Here is a 17,426-nt window from a genome sequence, read left to right as displayed (position 1 = left end):
TAAATACAGCCCAGATTAAGTGCCAGGCTTAGATATTTGCAGAACACAGGAGAGACCTAATGCCTATGCCAACTGTTTTCAATGTGGAGTGCCCAGAATGTAGTGTTAAAAATGTATCTTTGGATCTGGCGGCTCAACTGATAACTGCTCACGGCACAGTGCTTAAAAAATGCTGATTTAACCAATACAAGGCATTGCCCATTCTATAAATAAATCCGAACCGATTCTTGTTTTACCATTAACAACAATTAGTTATTGTACTATTTTTCTATTAAATAACTGATGTCACATAACTCTTGCCTGTTATGTTGCTAGTATTTAAAGTAATTTTACTTTTAGAAATAGTATATGAGGCCTCATAATCCCTTTTTTCTTATCTAGAGCAGTTGACCTCAAGAGAGGAGTAGAAGGTTACAGGGTCAAAGTCTGTTCCTCCTTGGGTCTCGCTGCTTGCTGAGAGAAGAGTGGCTGGAAAATAGATGTTTTAAAAGTGAGGTGGAGGGTCACTGTTTTAATTCTGTTACAGCGCAGCTGTTTTGAGTTTTCCGCGACTCCTAACTCCCTCCTCTATCTAAAATCTACTGAAGTAAAAAGGATAAATATTCAGTAGGCGTTAGCAATGCAAAATATCTATTTGTAACATCTATTAAGCAATATTTTAATTGTGTTTTATACATGTACTTTGTGATTCAATATTTGTACACATATTATGCTACTTTACGGAAAACACGGAATTGTGTACTCAATGTTTCTGGAAAGAATTCAAAAGCCAGGTCATGGAGACGTGGTTATTGTACACAGTAGGCAAATCAGCTACACATTAAATATTTATATTGCACTGAGGAGTAACAGGGGGAAAAAAACAACTTCTACAACAGTCTGTAAATCACAAGTTAAGTGAATTTAGCATAGATAGATGTTCAAAATAAAAAAATATTTTATGAAATTGTCATTGTTTACAAATCACCTATTTGAAAAATCTTGGCAACGATCTTTACTGTATATCCTATACTAAGTTTAGGTCCTGCTTGTAGGTCGTAGGTGATTATACTAAAAAATACTTTGAAATACATTTTTTGATTTAGAATTTTTAATCATCATCCTAATATACAAGGCTTATCAAAGCCTGGAAAGAGACACAATTGAGAGTGTTAAATTCCCACCAATCAGCACCGAACTCACTTTTAAAAAACAACCTTTAAAATGTAAGGCAGAATTTTATTGTATCCTATGCAAGAAAATGGAAAAAAATACACAATTTTATAGAGCAGTGAGCAGAACAAGATATAATAGTTACAGTAGGAGAGTAATATATACTCACAGGGCAACTGAATTGATTTGTTTCTTATTTTTAAACATTGATTGTTATGAATTTTGGTGTGTGATTTTCTGGGAAAGACTTTCCATTTTTTGGGGTGGGATTTTATATTTTTAATACCAATGCATCATTGTTATGCATTTGAGAAGTTAAATGAATTGAACTTGTGTTATTTCTGCCATTGTACAGTATGAAGATTCCGTTAGTCATCTTGTTAGTCTTCTCCGTGTCTCAATTGCCATTCTTGGCTTTATTCCTACTCCTGAGCATTCCTTGGTTTCTTGTATGTAGAATGTCAACATAAGGTGTTATTGTCAGTCATTCCACAAAAGTATTTGATCACAAAGGCCGGCACGGCTGTCAAAGTGCAGTGTGGAGTCCGCTGTAATCCAAGTGTTTGTTCAAGAAACTGTAAATAAACTCCTTAATGATCTCGCCTAGTGGGCTACGACTGAATTGAGCACTTCAGTCATCACAGTGTACAAATTAATGAGAATTCCTTTTAGTAAATTGCACTAATTCCAATTGACTCTTTTCTCAAAGAAAATTATTAGTAACAAGGCTCTTTTGTATACGGGGTCCATGATCCTAATAACATTAAACCATCTTAATTTACCCAAAAATATAAAATGAACAATATGTATGTTTAGAAGTTGAACACATTTCACTTCTCTTTTTCTATTTTACCGAGGCAAAATAAATAAAACTCACAAGTCTGAAATAAATGGGAAAACTAGTAACAGATTTTTTGGTGTACACTGTTCAGAAACATTGGCCCCGGGCTGTGTTAGTGTGTGGCTCAACTGCAATCAGAGGTCATAATTTCATTGGCGGTTTGCATTGGGTTTAATTTTTGTAGCATGTTACGTTACTGAAAATGTCTGGTTTTAGTTATACTAAGTACTGGCTGTGTTGGCTTTAAACAGTAAGATATTTTAAAGAGTAAGGGTACCTTTTATAAAGCACATATGCTAATTGTTTTAGCAGCTTAGTAAATATTGAGAATAGGCTTTAAATAAGAATGTGTAGGTTAGTAAAATGTAATGACAGCTGATTTTTTTTTTAAATGCACTTAAAAGTAAAGTGGATATTTTACAAGGTTACCACCTACAGATTTAAAAGACATGCAATAACATTTCAACATGAAGATATTAGCTGTCTGCTCATTTGTGTTAAGTGGTAGATAGTAAAAGTTTTTTTGGCATTCTGTCCTCTTTTAGGAATGTGACCAGGTTCATATTGATGATGTTTCCTCGGATGACAATGGACAAGACCTAAGGTTAGTGCGAGGTTCAAGATTTATTGAAGTTCTCTGGGCATTAGGCCAAAGAAAACAATTGTTTTGCCTTGAAATTTGACAGTGTTTTCTATCTGCATACTGCCTGTCACATCAGAGGACATTTATGTAAAGCGTGCCACAAATTACTCCAAATATTTGACATTTCTGAATTTTAACAAAAAGCCCAAATTCCTTACATGGGTGTAGTGGCGTGACTATAAATTTTGTGGCAGCAGCATGTCAGTGACTCGAGCGGGTGCCGGCGCCCACACAGACCCCACTGCCGCTTGCTCCCCCAAGCGGCAGCTGGGGCTGCCTTACAGTAGTTACACCACTGCATGGGTGCGACAAAGACATGATGGCGCAGTGAAACACACCTGCACCCTAGACCTACCTTTCAGGATCTCATGGTGAAGAGTAGCAAAAACTTGATTGCGGCAATCAATTACATCTCTCACTTTCTTATTCTCATACCCTATTACATTTGGCTTTCAAACTCTAAACATAACAATAGGTGCTACCATGCTAAAACTTGTAGTACCAAAAAGAGAAAATTTGAACACTCTAAAAACTAAGCACTGCTAATCACAATTAATATAATAAACTCTACAATATAGAGTAAATACGAGGTTCTTAGCATAATTCTGGCCAAAAATATGGACCCACCAACCGCAATCAGGTGACATCATAAATATGTCCTGGACGTTTATCTCTCTTGTTAAGGCTTAATACATCTGCCCCAAAGTAACAAATATAGGGAATGTGATCATACATGGATTAGAATTTGTGCTTTACACATAGGACAAAGCCATTAATGTTGTTGTTGAATCTGTTTTAGTCATATGAAAAGTTTGTTTGTGCAAGTCCAATGTTCCCTTACACGAGCTCTGCGCAGCAGTTGATTCTCACCTAAGGCCAGATGTATCAAGCTTCAAAAAGTGATAAAGAGTGATAAATATCCAGCCAATCAGCTCCTAACTGCCATGTTACAGGTTGGGTTTGAAAAATGACAGGTAGGAGCTGATTAGCTGGTTGTTTTTCACTCTCCACTTTACTACTTTTTAAGCTTGATACATCTGGCCCTTATGGTAGTCTATGTACATTGGATATCACAATCAGTTATTTTGCTTTACTACAACTATAATTGTTTTCAATTGAAAAAGGGCCAGATGCACTAAGCTTCAGAAGTGATAAAATGGAGAGTGATAAACAACACACCAATCAGCTCCTGCTTGACATTTTTCAAACACGGTCTGTGACATGGCAGGTAGGACCTGATTGGCTGGCTGTTAATCACTCTCCATTTCATCACTTTTGAAGCTTAGTGCCTCTGTCCCCAAGTCATTGATATTGAGGAAGAAAAGTGACCGCTCTATATTAGAAGCTCCGTAACTCAATTAATATACAGTATAAGCTTTTGTGGAAAAACTGAATCCACATGGGACAAATCATAGTTGAACCCTTATTAAAGTACTTTTAAATATTAAATTACATGTATTCAGGCCTTACATGTTAGGGAGTTATTGGATTCCTCACAGCTATTTCATTCGTGTGGATACCTGTATGTCTCATTCAACTAAAAACTATTTGCAAATCCATGAAAAATATATCAGGCTTTGCCAGAACAGCTGCAGGAAATTTCCAAGTCATTGTCTATATTTTTATGGTTTGTTTGTAAAAAACTGTATTGGTTTTCTCTAGTTCTACTGTTACACGCCAATAAATTATATCACAATACACAGCTTCTTACTGTACGTTTAATGGGCTTATTTTTTCACTAATATAGCACCTATAACTTTGGGACAGATGGCTTTCCGGCTGCAGCAACCAGTGCGAACCTGTGTCTAGCAACGGGGGTCCGTGGAGGTGTAGACTGGATGAGAAAACTGGCTTTTCGTTATAGAAGAGTAAAAGAAATCTACAATACTTATAAAAATAATGTGGGAGGCAAGTATACATACAGCATGTAATCTATTGCATATCGCTGGAAACATTTTGGTATAATTTAAAGGACACTTTACTGAATAGGGATTACTTGTAATTATGTGAAGTGTAGGTGGACACAAGGTGGATCTTGAATAAAATTTGTTTTTGGAATTTGACATCTTTAAAATTTTGAAGAAAAAAAAAGTCTGTTTTAGGAAGCCGGAGTATTTTCAGAATCCTTTAGATACCTTTTCTCCACCGGGAAAAGTAATGATCACCACAGTAGATTCATAGCCAGGGCGGTGGTTTAAGAAAGGCAGCACAGAATCTACTGTGTATTGGGCAGGTCTCCGGGAACATGTCACAGCATCTTGTTCCCTAGGACTTCTCTATTATGTATGTGCAATCACTGGGAAAATGGCTGTCGCTCTATTAACCTGGTGATGTGGGACTTCCATAACTATAACTATAGCTACAACATTTTCTAAGGCTATCTTAACTGCATTTAGTCCCTAGGCAAAGCAATGCACTGGGGCCTCTACCCACCTATTGACAGGAATAAAAGAAACCTTAGCCTTCTTTAGGCCACATAGCTCCAAATCCTTACATACAGTGATTGGCTGTTACCACTTGGATAGTTTAAGCCACAGGTCTTCAACCTGTGGCCCTCCAGATGTTGTGGAACTACATGTCCCAGCATGCCCTGACAGTTTTGGCAAGCTCTTATAGGAAAAAATGTGGCAATGCATGATGGAATATGTAGTTTCATAACATCTGGAGGGCCATAGGTTGAAGACCCATGGCCATCCACCAGTCAGCATGCATGAACATTAAGGGACAGACAAACCCTTGTAATATTGCTAAGAAGGTATTTTTTGTGTGTGCCACAGGTCTGCTTGGCCCTGCAAAGAGGGAAGCCTGGCTGCAGCTGAGAGCCGAGATTGAAGCCCTTACAGACTCGTGGTTAACGCTTGCACTGAAAGCCCTGACGCTAATTCACTCTAGGTAATATTCCTTTCCTCTGCAGTAGAGAACATTGGGGCAGATGTTTTAAGCCTGGAAAAGAGATAAAGTGGAGATAAAGTGAAAGGAGATAAAGCACCAGTCAATCAACTCCCAACTGTCATTTTCAAGCGCAGTTCATTGGCTGGTGCTTTATCTCCTTTTACCTCATCTCCACTTTATCTCCAGTTTATATATTCTCCAGATTTAATACATCTGCCCCAATGAGAGATTGAATTAGTGAATAGAAAATAACTTATATATCTTTTTCTCTTCTTATAGGACAAACTGTGTAAATATACTTGTCACAACAACACAACTTATACCAGCACTGGCAAAGGTCTTGCTGTATGGATTAGGAGTTGCGTTTCCAATAGAAAACATTTATAGTGCAACTAAAATAGGTGAGTATATGGCACATTGAAGATGTGCTCATACATATGTGTGCTATCAAAAATAACAGTCTACACAGTAGATTTCACATTCAAAAGCTGAAATGTTTCTGATGCATTGTTTAATGTAAATGTTCAGTGTAGCTGACCAGGGCTCACCAGAATGCCCCCACTGGCGAGATGGCACTCCATCTGACTTGGACACACAAGCGTCCCACATGCACGCATGTGCCAGTTTCTGGGTGGTGGTGCAAGTAGAATTTTTTTCTTGGTGGTACTGATGGCCTCCACCAAAAATGGGCATGGCAATGTGTCATGAGGGGGCGTGGTCACACAAAGCTAGAGGAGTGACTAAATGACAATAGTGGTGTGGCATCAGGAGACAGGGAATGAGAAACAGGGAATGACTGGGGGTGGGTTGGCTCTTGCTTGGGGGAGAGCCGGGCAGCTTGTGCTTACAATTGTGGAGCCTGCTCTTCATGCTGTCAGCGCTGCTGATGCCTGTCAGTGTGACAGGCTAAATCAGCAGTAGCCGATAGCTGCATCCATCACCAATCATAACGCTGGGTGGGCGGGCTTTGGATGCATTATATTTAGACTTAAAATAAAAATAGAATTGACAGTGGGTCAGGGGGTAAGTGGTACTCCGTACCTGCAACATATTTCTTACAGGTACTCCGTACCACGCCGTACCCCCTTACTTGCAACACTGGGTGGCGGGGGATGTGAACCCTGCCCGTCTCCACTTCAGGGAGACGGGCAGGGTTAGGGGGGTGCGGGGAGGTGGGGGTGCTCAGCAGGGACTGGTGGTGGGGACCGGCGGGGAGCACCTGTGGAAGGGGACACAATGCAAATGGTGTAGGGAGAAGTACAGTTTCCTCTTGACACACTCCGGCAGAAAGTATAGGAGGAGCATGGCTGGAAGAGTCCGGACTCTATAATTCCAGACCGGCCATACTACAGCAACTTTTGCCTTTATGGAGCTCTTTGTGTCCATCTCCATGTATGTGACAGCTGTCAGGCAGCACATGGTGCAGGCAGGCATGAGCAGAGAACTCCATAGTGGCCATGGTGCTTCAGGCAGCTGGTCTAGTCCAGCCTTCCGGAGTATGGACCATTCCGGCTTTCACCTAATCCCTGCCACTCAGGATAGCCCATTTACTATAGTTTTGCATATCTACACCCACTCATTTTCAACAATGGGGCAGATGTATTCAGGGCCGGCGCCACCACTAGGCAAGGTTAGGCATTTGCCTAGGGCGCCGGCCACTAGGGGGCGGTAGTGAGCTGCAGCCGGGGAGAAGCAGCAGCCAGCAGGAAGCTATGCCCAGAGAAGCTGCCATGCCTGCAGAGGAAACAAGCAAGCAGCTATTTGTGAGTAACCCCGCCAGAGCCCGCCCGCATACTAGCCAGCTGCTGCGCTGACAGACAGTTCCGAATCCCCAGTTATCAGGCCTGCCTGCTACAGCGGGAAACTTCGTAGCCCCTGTCAGTCAGTCAACTGCCTGTCAGCGTTGATCCCCTGCCCGCCTCCCCACCCTGGATGGTCTGGACCGGACATCGACACACATGATGATGCGGGCGGCAGAGCAATCTACTGACTTTGGCGGGTGGAGGAGCCGCCGCCGCCCGACCGCCCAGCTACATAGTGAGTGTGTTTCACTAAGTAGCTGGGCTGGCGGGCGCTCCTCCACCCGCCGGAGTCAGTACATTGCTCTGCCGCCCGCTCGTGTGTGTCGGTGTCCAGTCCAGACCGTCCAGGGTGGGGAGGCGGGCAGGGGATTAAGTAACGCTGACAGGCAGTTGACTGACTGACAGGGGTGACAAAGTTTCCCGCTGTAGCAGGCAGGCCTGATAACTGGGGATTCAGAACTGTCTGTCAGCGCAGCGGCTAGCTGGTACACGGGCAAGCAGTCCCCTGCACCCTCGGTAGTTTCATAACTTTATTAATTATAGAGCCTGGTGGGGGTAGCGTCTACGGGGGGGGGTGGGGGTAGCGTCTACGGGGGGGGGGGGGGCGGTGTCCTGCAGGTTTGCCTAGGGCACCTAGATGCCTTGCACCGGCCCTGGATGTATTAAGCCTTAACAAGAGATAAATGCAAGGGTGATAAAGAGAGATAAACGTCCAGCCAATCAGCTCCTTACTGACTTTTTGCAGGTGATTGGCTGGACGTTTATTTCTCCTTATCACACTCCTTATCCAGGGGCGGATTTAGGGAGGAGGGCGCCCCTAGGCACAACAATAATGTTTACTAAGTAGGACAGTTTATAGGGGCAGTATCTGCATGTCCTATCCATTTACACTCTATTTAAGATGGAATATAGTACAGTACAGTGGATATTTTGCAGTTATTGGTACATTTTGGGCTGACAGTACTATCACAGGCATCCAAGTGCCGCCCCCAAACATTTGCCGCCCCTAGGCCGGTGCCTCACGTGCCTAATGGGAAATTCGGCTCTGTCCTTATCACACTTGCATTTATCTCTTGTTAAGGCTTAATACATCTGCCCCAAAGTTTTTTGCCCTTCATGACTGATATTGTCTTGGAATTTTTTTCTCCCAGCAATAACCATTAGTATTTCCTACTGTACTTCCAGTTTATTTAGAGGATAATTTTGACATATAATGACATTTACCGTTGCTTTATCTTGCTACAGGTAAAGAAAGCTGCTTTGAAAGAATAGTCCAAAGGTTTGGGAGGAAAGTGGTCTATGTTGTCGTGGGAGACGGTGTAGAAGAAGAGCAAGGAGCCAAAAAGGTAACAAAACCACTTTAGTTCAAATTCTTCAAACCCGAAAGTTTAACGATGTAAATACAGTATAAGGCAGATATGTCCCGTGCATGAAACTTGGGAGGGGGTTAAGCTGTCAGAGATGTTCCTTCCAAATCCGTCAGCTATTTCAGATACTTTAATGGCCCCTCATTATTTTGCTATCCAACTTACTGCGATACTGTATGTAGTGGTGGATACCAGACTACTAACATTGAGTATTTGTCTTGTGCGGGGAATACTGTTCCCACATGCCCTATCACTAGCACTTCTACTGCTAATTAGAATTGGTGAGAGTTTACACTGACAGGTGTCAGCGCATGCACACAGAGAGAGGGGGATGGAGGACAGGAATCCATATGGATCCCTCTTCGCGGGTTGGGATCATTTGGTCTATTGCATTATGGTCGAAAGTCATTAGGTCGAATCCATTAGGTCGACATGCTAAAAGGTCGACATGACTCTAGGTCGACATGGGAAAAGGTCGACATGATTCTAGGTCAAAAGGTCATTAGTTCGACAGGTCATTAGTTCGACAAGGTCATTAGTTCGACATTGTCTATGTCGACATTCACAAGGTCGACATGTGGTTTTTCACTGCTTTTTTACCTGAATGTCAACACAGTCGACATGGACACAGTTTAAAGTGCACTGCATCCCCTCGCATCGCTCGCTGCGCTCGCTATGCGTCGGGCACGGTGCCTCGCTACGCTCGGCACACTATTTTATTCTCCCACCACGCCCTAGTAGATGGTAGGGCATGAAATACCGCCTGTCGGCACATGTTGGCTCAAAAAACAGTGAAAAACTCCATGTCGACCTTGTGAATGTCGACATAGACAATGTCGAACTAATGACCTTGTCGAACTAATGACCTGTGGAACTAATGACCTTTCGAACTAGAATCATGTCGACCTTTTCCCATGTCGACCTAGAGTCATGTCGACCTTTTAGCATGTCGACCTAATGGATTCAACCTAATGACTGTCGACCATAATGCAGTAGACCAAATGACCGCATCCCCTCTTCGCTAGTTGAAACTCCTTTATGTAGCAACCAATGGCATCCACTTTCAGTTTTGGATTTGTCAGTTAAGCAGGAGATTACACAATGAATGGCTTTGTTAATCCAATGTGTATTATAGGAAGATTTCGGGAGCCTCGTGATTTTTTATTTTATTTAGTTTTTCTAGAGGGCTAAATATATAGAACTCATTCTGTACATTCTGTTAAGGACCTTGATATGTTAAGTGCTGCCAGATGTATTGGGCACTAAATATTTGCATTCATTGCTTTAAAATAGTTTAGGTTCCTATTTATTTAATGTGCAAATATTATTTGGTTTTTCTTTTTCTGCTTATTGCAGAAAAAAAAACTAAACAGTTATCACAGCAATTTATGAATAAAATATCTGCTGAGTGATACTTCCTGGTTTATTGGCAAACAATAAATAAATAACTAGTTTGGTTAATGAAAAGGCGGTACTCTTTACCTAGCACGGCGCCCACGATCTTGATCGTGGGCATCGTGAGGTAAAAAATCGCGTCGGTCGCGTCGTATGCGGGCTAAACATGCCCGGACGCGACGCGACCGACGCGATGTCCACGATTTCCCCATTGAAAACCATGTTAAACATGGACATCGCGTCGGTCGCGTCGCGGCCGGCCATAAATGTGCACACGATTTGCCCACGATTTGCCATAGGAATCAATGTTAAAAGGCCCGATGGACACGATTTTCATGTTAAATGGCTCAATGGACCCGATTTTACCATAGGAAACAATGTTAAATGGGCCTTAGAGCCCAAATAGTTACCCTGAACTCTGAAATGGCCCCCCCAATTGTTTACGCCACCCCACGATCAACGTCAACCCGAAGCGTGGCGAGCGCAGCGAGCCCGCGAGGGGCGGCGGTACGCGTCCTCCGACCTTTTCATACCCCCACTATCCACGTCGGCGTGGAGTTGAGAATAGAATAGTGTGGCGAGCGCAGCGAGCCACCGAGCCCGAAGCGTGGCGAGGGGACGCGGATACCTTCACAGGTAAACGCGTCCCTTCGCGGGCTTCACAGGTGTCCGCGTCGCCATGGACACCTGTGAAGCCCGCGAGGGGACGCGTATAGCTGTGAAGGTATCCGCGTCCCCTCGCGGGGCTCGCTGCGCTCGCCACGCTTCGGGCTCGGTGGCTCGCTGCGCTCGCCACACTATTCTATTCTCAACTCCACGCCGACGTGGATAGTGGGGGTATGAAAAGGTCGGAGGACGCGTACCGCCGCCCCTCGCGGGCTCGCTGCGCTCGCCACGCTTCGGGTTGACGTTGATCGTGGGGTGGCGTAAACAATTGGGGGGGCCATTTCAGAGTTCAGGGTAACTATTTGGGCTCTAAGGCCCATTTAACATTGTTTCCTATGGTAAAATCGGGTCCATTGAGGCATTTAACAGTAAAATCGTGTCCATCGGGCCTTTTAACATTGATTCCTATGGCAAATCGGGAGCATCGCGTCGCGGGCATCGCGGGTACATTTATGGCCGGCCGCGACGCGACCGACGCGATTTCCATGTTTAACATGGGTTTCAATGGGAAATCGCGGGCATCGCGTCGGTCGCGTCGCGGCCAGACATAAATGTACCCGCGATGCCCGCGATGGGCGCCGTACTAGGTAAAGAGTACCGAAAAGGCTACTCCCATCCTGCAATGCTACTGTAGTCATTGTAGCCCTTGATAGTGGGAACCCAAGCTCTGGTAAAATCATTAGTTTGCACTGGAAATCTAGCTTCTCATTACCTAATAGAACCCTTACTTATATGGAAAATAAATCTCACAGTTTCTCATTGTTGGTGGGATTGTACTAAAAAGAAAATGCCGCCAAAAACCTGAAACCGCCAGTTTTGGACTTTGGCCGTATTTCCAATATGTAGCAAGCTCTGGAATACTATGCATAAGGGCTTGGAAGCTGTGGGTAACCCCACATCCCTCCATGTATTCGCAGAGGAACTCCCGGGTCCTAAACCCAGAAGCCCCGACATTGCAAATTTTTTGCAATACTAATCTAATATGTAAGTATGTAATAGTATCTATGCGGTAGATGGCCGGAGGAACTGCATTGTGAATTTAGTGCTTAGTACATCACGTTCTGGGTTAGATGTATGAAGCAGTGATAAGGGAGGAGCCTGGTACTATAACCAGCCAATCAACTCCTAACTGTCCTTTTTAAACCCAGCCTGTAACTTAACAGTCAGTAGCTGATTGGCCAGTGATAAAGTACCAGGCACTTTATCAATTCTCCTCCCTTATCACTGCTTCATACATCTACTCTTCTGTTTCTTAAATTACCTGCATTCACCAAGATGACAAGATTCTTTCTTTCTTTTCATCTTGCAGCATTCGATGCCATTTTGGAGAATAACAAGCCACTCGGACATAATGGCACTGCACCACGCCTTGGAACTTGAATACTTGTAGCAGGAAAATAGCACTTTGGTTCCCCATAAAGATCCGCCCCACTTTTGGGGGGACGTTCCGCCGTTCCTATGAAACAGTGTCGTTTTACCTTACTGATGTGGAATTCCTACCGGAGGCGCTTATCTTCTGTTTGATACACTGCTGATAATTTAAGCAATGGAACTTAAAAGGGGGGAGGTAAAAGCCTGCATTCAAGAACATTCACCGTCATAGCGGATCTACAAGCAAAATAAAGGGTTCGTACCTGTGAAGACCTTGCAGATACTTTGTTGGCTACGTGATTTCCGCCTTGAGGAAGTTGACCACGGGATGGCAGGTTTTACTGCACATTAAACAGCTATGCTAAAGTCACTTAGTATAGTGCCCTGAAAAGTTTACTGTCTACAATATTTATGAAAGGACACGTCAGCTTGTTATACAGATCTAGGATAAGGCAAACAAGGTACTAAAGGTCTCTCTTTATGACTTTGGGCAAGAGAGCCCGAGGCAGGCTTAGGCAGCCTTTGTCTGCCTAGAACAAGTTCCGCGTGAGCTGAAAGCCGCAGGCTGCCTACCTCTGGTCTAGCATATGTATACTGTAATTTAAACTATAATTATGTACATCACTGCGACAATCATGTACAGAAAGATTTTTTGTGTAAATTTGTAATAATGGATTCTTTTACATATGGTTTAGGTAAATATTATTAAGGTAGCAATGCCTTAGTAGGTCAGATGTGCAGGGCTGCGTGTGTACAAACTGTTGTGCAGTGCCTTAAGAAAGTGTTAGTTATAAATATGTAGATAATGGGGCGAGAGTTGTTTTTTTTTTTACTGTAGTTGAATTGTTAAGACCAAAAGCATAGATGTCAAGTGTCAATAACAATTTGCTGACTTGTTTCTTTGCCATTCACATATAATGTGCAAAACCTAAATCATCATCAACATCCACATAAACCGGTTCTCGCATCACACGCGTGTGTTCTTTTTGTTTTGGTTTTTTTTTTCATTTTTTCTTTCTTCTCTAAGCAACACCAGAAATGTGCATTGGCCAGCTAAATTCACAGAGGTGATGATTATCAACATACAGTACTGAATTTGCGTATAGTATGGATGATATTCTATATCCTTTTGCCATTGAGAGCAGATGTAATCAGGGCAGTTTCACTCCAAGGAGACATAGGGGCAGATGTATGAAGCAGTGATAAGGGAGGAGAAGTGAGTCAGTGGAGAAGTTGCCCATGGCAACCAATCAACACTGAAGTAACGTCTATAATTTGCATAATATAACATTATACAGAGCAGCTGTTGCTATGGGCAACTGATCCACTGACCCATTTCTCCCTTATCACTGCTTAATACATATACCCCACTGAGACACTTTTATCACATTGAAGTATAGTCCAGGTAAAGACTGTATTCCACTCCAGTGTATTCAGCACTGCAATACACACTCTGGTTATTTTATTCATGGGTTACAAGAATGTGTGTATGTGTGTGTGTGTGTGTGTGTGTGTGTGTGTGTGTGTGTGTGTGTGTGTGTGTGTGTGAGGGTACTAAATACCCAAACTGGGGTCCTGGGCCAGGGCATTGTCATCCTTTGCAGAGCTGCTAAGGGGTCTTCGCGCCCAACAACATGCTTCCCCAGATTTACAGGAACTAATTAAATAAATTATAATATGCCCCTCCTGGTACTGTGCTGTCTCCACATGCTTTCATAAAGTGAAAGGTTGCCAGCGCTCTGATTGGTGGATAGCTCCAGCCATCCACCAGTCAGCATCCTGACAGACATTCACTGTCTGTCTGGAGCCTGGGAGGCAGCCAACAAATGTTGCACCGTAAGGGCTATTTCACATGCTCCGGCTCCTGCCTGGCGGCGAAACCCCGCACGGGCAGGAAGCCGTGCAGCACACAGCAGTTTACAATGGTGAGGATGGCCACATGCCAGCAGCCGTCCCTTCCAGTGGTGGGATCCGGCTGCAACCGGGCTGTGGCCATCCCATGTGTATGGACACAATCGTGTTCATTTATAACTACTGCGTGCGGCACGGCATTTAGCCTTGTGGGGTTTCGCCGCCTGGCAAGATCCGGAGCGTGTGAAATAGCCCTTACTCTAGTTGTGTGATCACCACCTGCCCCAGCTTGGAGGCCCCTAGAATTGTGGTACCCTATGCAGCTGCCCTATCTGTTAACTGCAATCATTTTCTCATATATCCCCACGCACCAAAATCACCCAGTAGAGATAATGGTGTATTATTTTGCATACATTTTAAAAACTTGATTAAAAGCTGTTTGTCCTGTATAGTCCACAAAACTGCTCTGCACCTGAATGCAGGTATAAACTCCAGCTGAAGTTCTGTGTTCCCGGGTTCCCAAATCAAGACGATTATCTAACACGTTTGTCATTTTACAACTTCCTCAGGGATGTGGTGCCACCTCCTTCATATAAGGACCTTGCTTAAATAGCAATGCTTGACCTATATTAGTGGTTCTCAATATTTGCCACCTGGATACCCCCATCTGCAGGCCATTTGCTCTATGCGTACTTACAACATTTTCAAATGCATTTTAATCAATAGAATTGCTACTAGATAAAATATGTCGGTGTTGTTAATTTATATATAAAAGCAATTAATATACTACAAACAAGGATTTAAAAAATGTTTACAGTAACATACAGTAGAATGAATTGTACATATAATTAGTCATAAATTACAATTTAGGAAAAACTCCAAATTAACAATACACCCCATATGCTTTATTTAATAACATTTTTGTTTATTGTTTTTTATTTTAACTGTCATGCATAGGGCTATTGATCTCCAGGAACTTCTTCCCCTATGCGGTAGATGTATGAAGCAGTGATAAGGGAGGAGAAGTGATAAAGTGCCTGGTACTTTATTACCAGTCAATCAGCTTTTAAATGTCCCTTTTTAAACCCAGCCTGTAACTTAACAGTTAGTAGCTGATTGGCCGGTGATAAAGTACCAGTCACTTTATCACTTCTTCTCCCTTATCATTGATTCACACATCTACCCCTACAGTACTGTATGTGTCTATTTATCACTTGTATCATGTTCTACTTAACGGCCATTACTAAACATTTTTTTAAATACTCCGGATATTACAACAGTACCATGGTGGTGTACTATTAACCCAGGTTGAGAACCACTGATCTAGATCTACAGTCCACATACACGTAACACATTTGTCAAATCTATTATATGTGTTTCCCTTAACCTACACATGGAGGCACAGGAACTGATTTATCTAAAATGATCCGTACTGCTGATAATGTTCTAATTTCATTGTTCTAGCCATTCACTGCATCTGCTGTACATCTGTTTGTTACTGACCTTGAAGATTGAATACAGTAGGTCAGAGGTTCCCAAACATTTTTGAATCACGGCACCCTAGAGTTTTAGAATATTTTTCAGGGCACCCCTAGGCCAAAGTTTGTTACCAAGAAAAAAAAAAAAAATTAAATGAAATAAGTTGTGCTTAAAAGTCATGCTTAGGTCCAGTTATGTGGTGAGGAACACGATTCACTTCTGTTTCCCCACATATTTTATAATTGGAAGCCCCAAGCACTGATTTTGCCTGTTTCATTGGCCATAAATTATTTGATATGGTTCTGGACCACCGTCCTGAGGCACCCCTGCAAGTGCTCCGAGGCACCCCAGGGAGCCTAGGTGCACAGTTTGGGAACCACTGCAGTAGATGCTATTACCCCAGTCAAAATAACCAAAAAATACAGCTGTCATTGAGATCATAGACTGTTGTAATAATCTCTTCTCACAAGTAACATCTTGGTGATAAATGTATCTTTAAATGGGCAAATTATGATTAAATACATATATGTGCATATTACCTTAATAAATAAGGTTGAGATGATCTATAATGTTCTAGAAGTCTGTAGCTCAATACTTCAAATCCCATAAAGTGAAACTTCGCCATTGACTATCTTTTAGAAAATTCACTGCATTAAATGACATATTACTAGCTTATTGTGATATTTTCAAACCCTGCATTCAATGAAAAGAATGATGGGATTGTTGGTTATGGTATAGTGGATCAATGGTGTCATGGTCCATCACCCTTAGTCTAACCCATCTAGTTAAACGCCTAAAGATAGTCGACCCCGCCTAGATCGGCAGTAACGGAAGTTAGATGCAAGTGTTAAAGCGACGGGAGAGTGCTCGACGGTCACATGGTCGACATGAGTTTTAAAAAAAAATTTGGTGCCGAATGTCACAGGGGTCCTTATGGACACTGTATATGTGCACAGTGTCCCCTCACTCTATGTCCACTTGGATAGTATGAACCAAGTCGACCTGTGACATTCAGCAGCAAAAACTCATGTTGACCATGTGACCATCAACCACGCATCCGTTGCACTAACGCTGGCCTCTAACATCCATTAATGTTGGTCTAGAAGCAATCGACAATCTTTAGGCGTCTAACTAGACAGGTTCGACTAAACATGGTCGATCTAGACATCGTAGATCCGTTGACCAGATACCGGATTGTTAGATCCTAATTAAGCTTGCTGGAAATCTAGCTCCATACAACACAATTTATTCAATTCATCTAAACAAAACAAATCCCCCTAATTCCAGGATTAGCATTGCTGCTAGAAAGACTAACTTGTGGATCCTAAATATTACGTTAATTTTATTTCTTTTTGTAAAAATACACAGGGATATTTTTTTTTACAATTCTGAACACTAACTATTTCAGCCGTATTGTACAAAAAAAGCATGCTGTATCCTCATTTATGTACAGTTTTCTCTCTTCATTCAATTTTGTGTTAAATTAATAAATTTAATTTGTGAAATATGAAATAAATTGTGCTTAATTTTATTTTTTACATATACTTAATGTTATTAATATTATTGTATTAATTTCGTTGTTTTTTTGGGGGGGGAAGATTCTGTAAAAATTTTAAAATAATTTAACTTTGGGAAAAGAGTGAATCGAATAAAATTAGAAGAACACAATTAAGAATCCATACCTTTTCTTTATTATGTCCTATTAGAAATATCACTTTGGGTATCACTAGACACATGTAAAATTATGTATTTTTGCTTTCATTTGCAAGATAATGAAGTTCCAAAAGGTCAACTTTGCAGATTGCAATAACGAAAAATGGCATCAATTTGTGTTTGTTAACCCTAGAACACATACAGGGATAATAAAATACTCCAAAGAAATGTGAAATTACTGCCTACAAAATTAAACATGAGGTAGACAACAATTTTATCGACAGAATATTGACTCGAGAATGTCTCGGATGTAG

General features: G+C 42.1%; 1 protein-coding gene across 6 annotated transcripts in view; it reads left to right on the top strand.

The window, feature by feature from the left end:
• The window catches only part of EYA1 (EYA transcriptional coactivator and phosphatase 1), a 106,487-nt gene extending 89,586 nt beyond the window's left edge, over positions 1-16,901 (top strand). For all 6 annotated transcript variants that reach the window (XM_083187245.1, XM_083187244.1, XM_083187243.1 and 3 more), the window contains 6 exons: positions 2,539-2,597; positions 4,384-4,544; positions 5,414-5,528; positions 5,808-5,929; positions 8,576-8,676; positions 12,068-16,901. In XM_083187245.1, the coding sequence (XP_083043371.1) occupies positions 2,539-2,597; positions 4,384-4,544; positions 5,414-5,528; positions 5,808-5,929; positions 8,576-8,676; positions 12,068-12,148 (639 nt within the window). In that variant the 3' untranslated portion in view covers positions 12,149-16,901. The remainder of the gene's footprint in view (positions 1-2,538; positions 2,598-4,383; positions 4,545-5,413; positions 5,529-5,807; positions 5,930-8,575; positions 8,677-12,067) is intronic.
• Positions 16,902-17,426: the final 525 nt, after the last annotated feature.

Source organism: Crinia signifera, chromosome 5, assembly GCF_055691185.1.
Source record: "Crinia signifera chromosome 5, ASM5569118v1, whole genome shotgun sequence".
NCBI classification, from domain to species: Eukaryota; Metazoa; Chordata; class Amphibia; order Anura; family Myobatrachidae; genus Crinia; species Crinia signifera.
The sequence above is the reverse complement of the archived record's forward strand: the minus strand, read 5'-3'. Positions and strand labels throughout refer to the sequence as shown.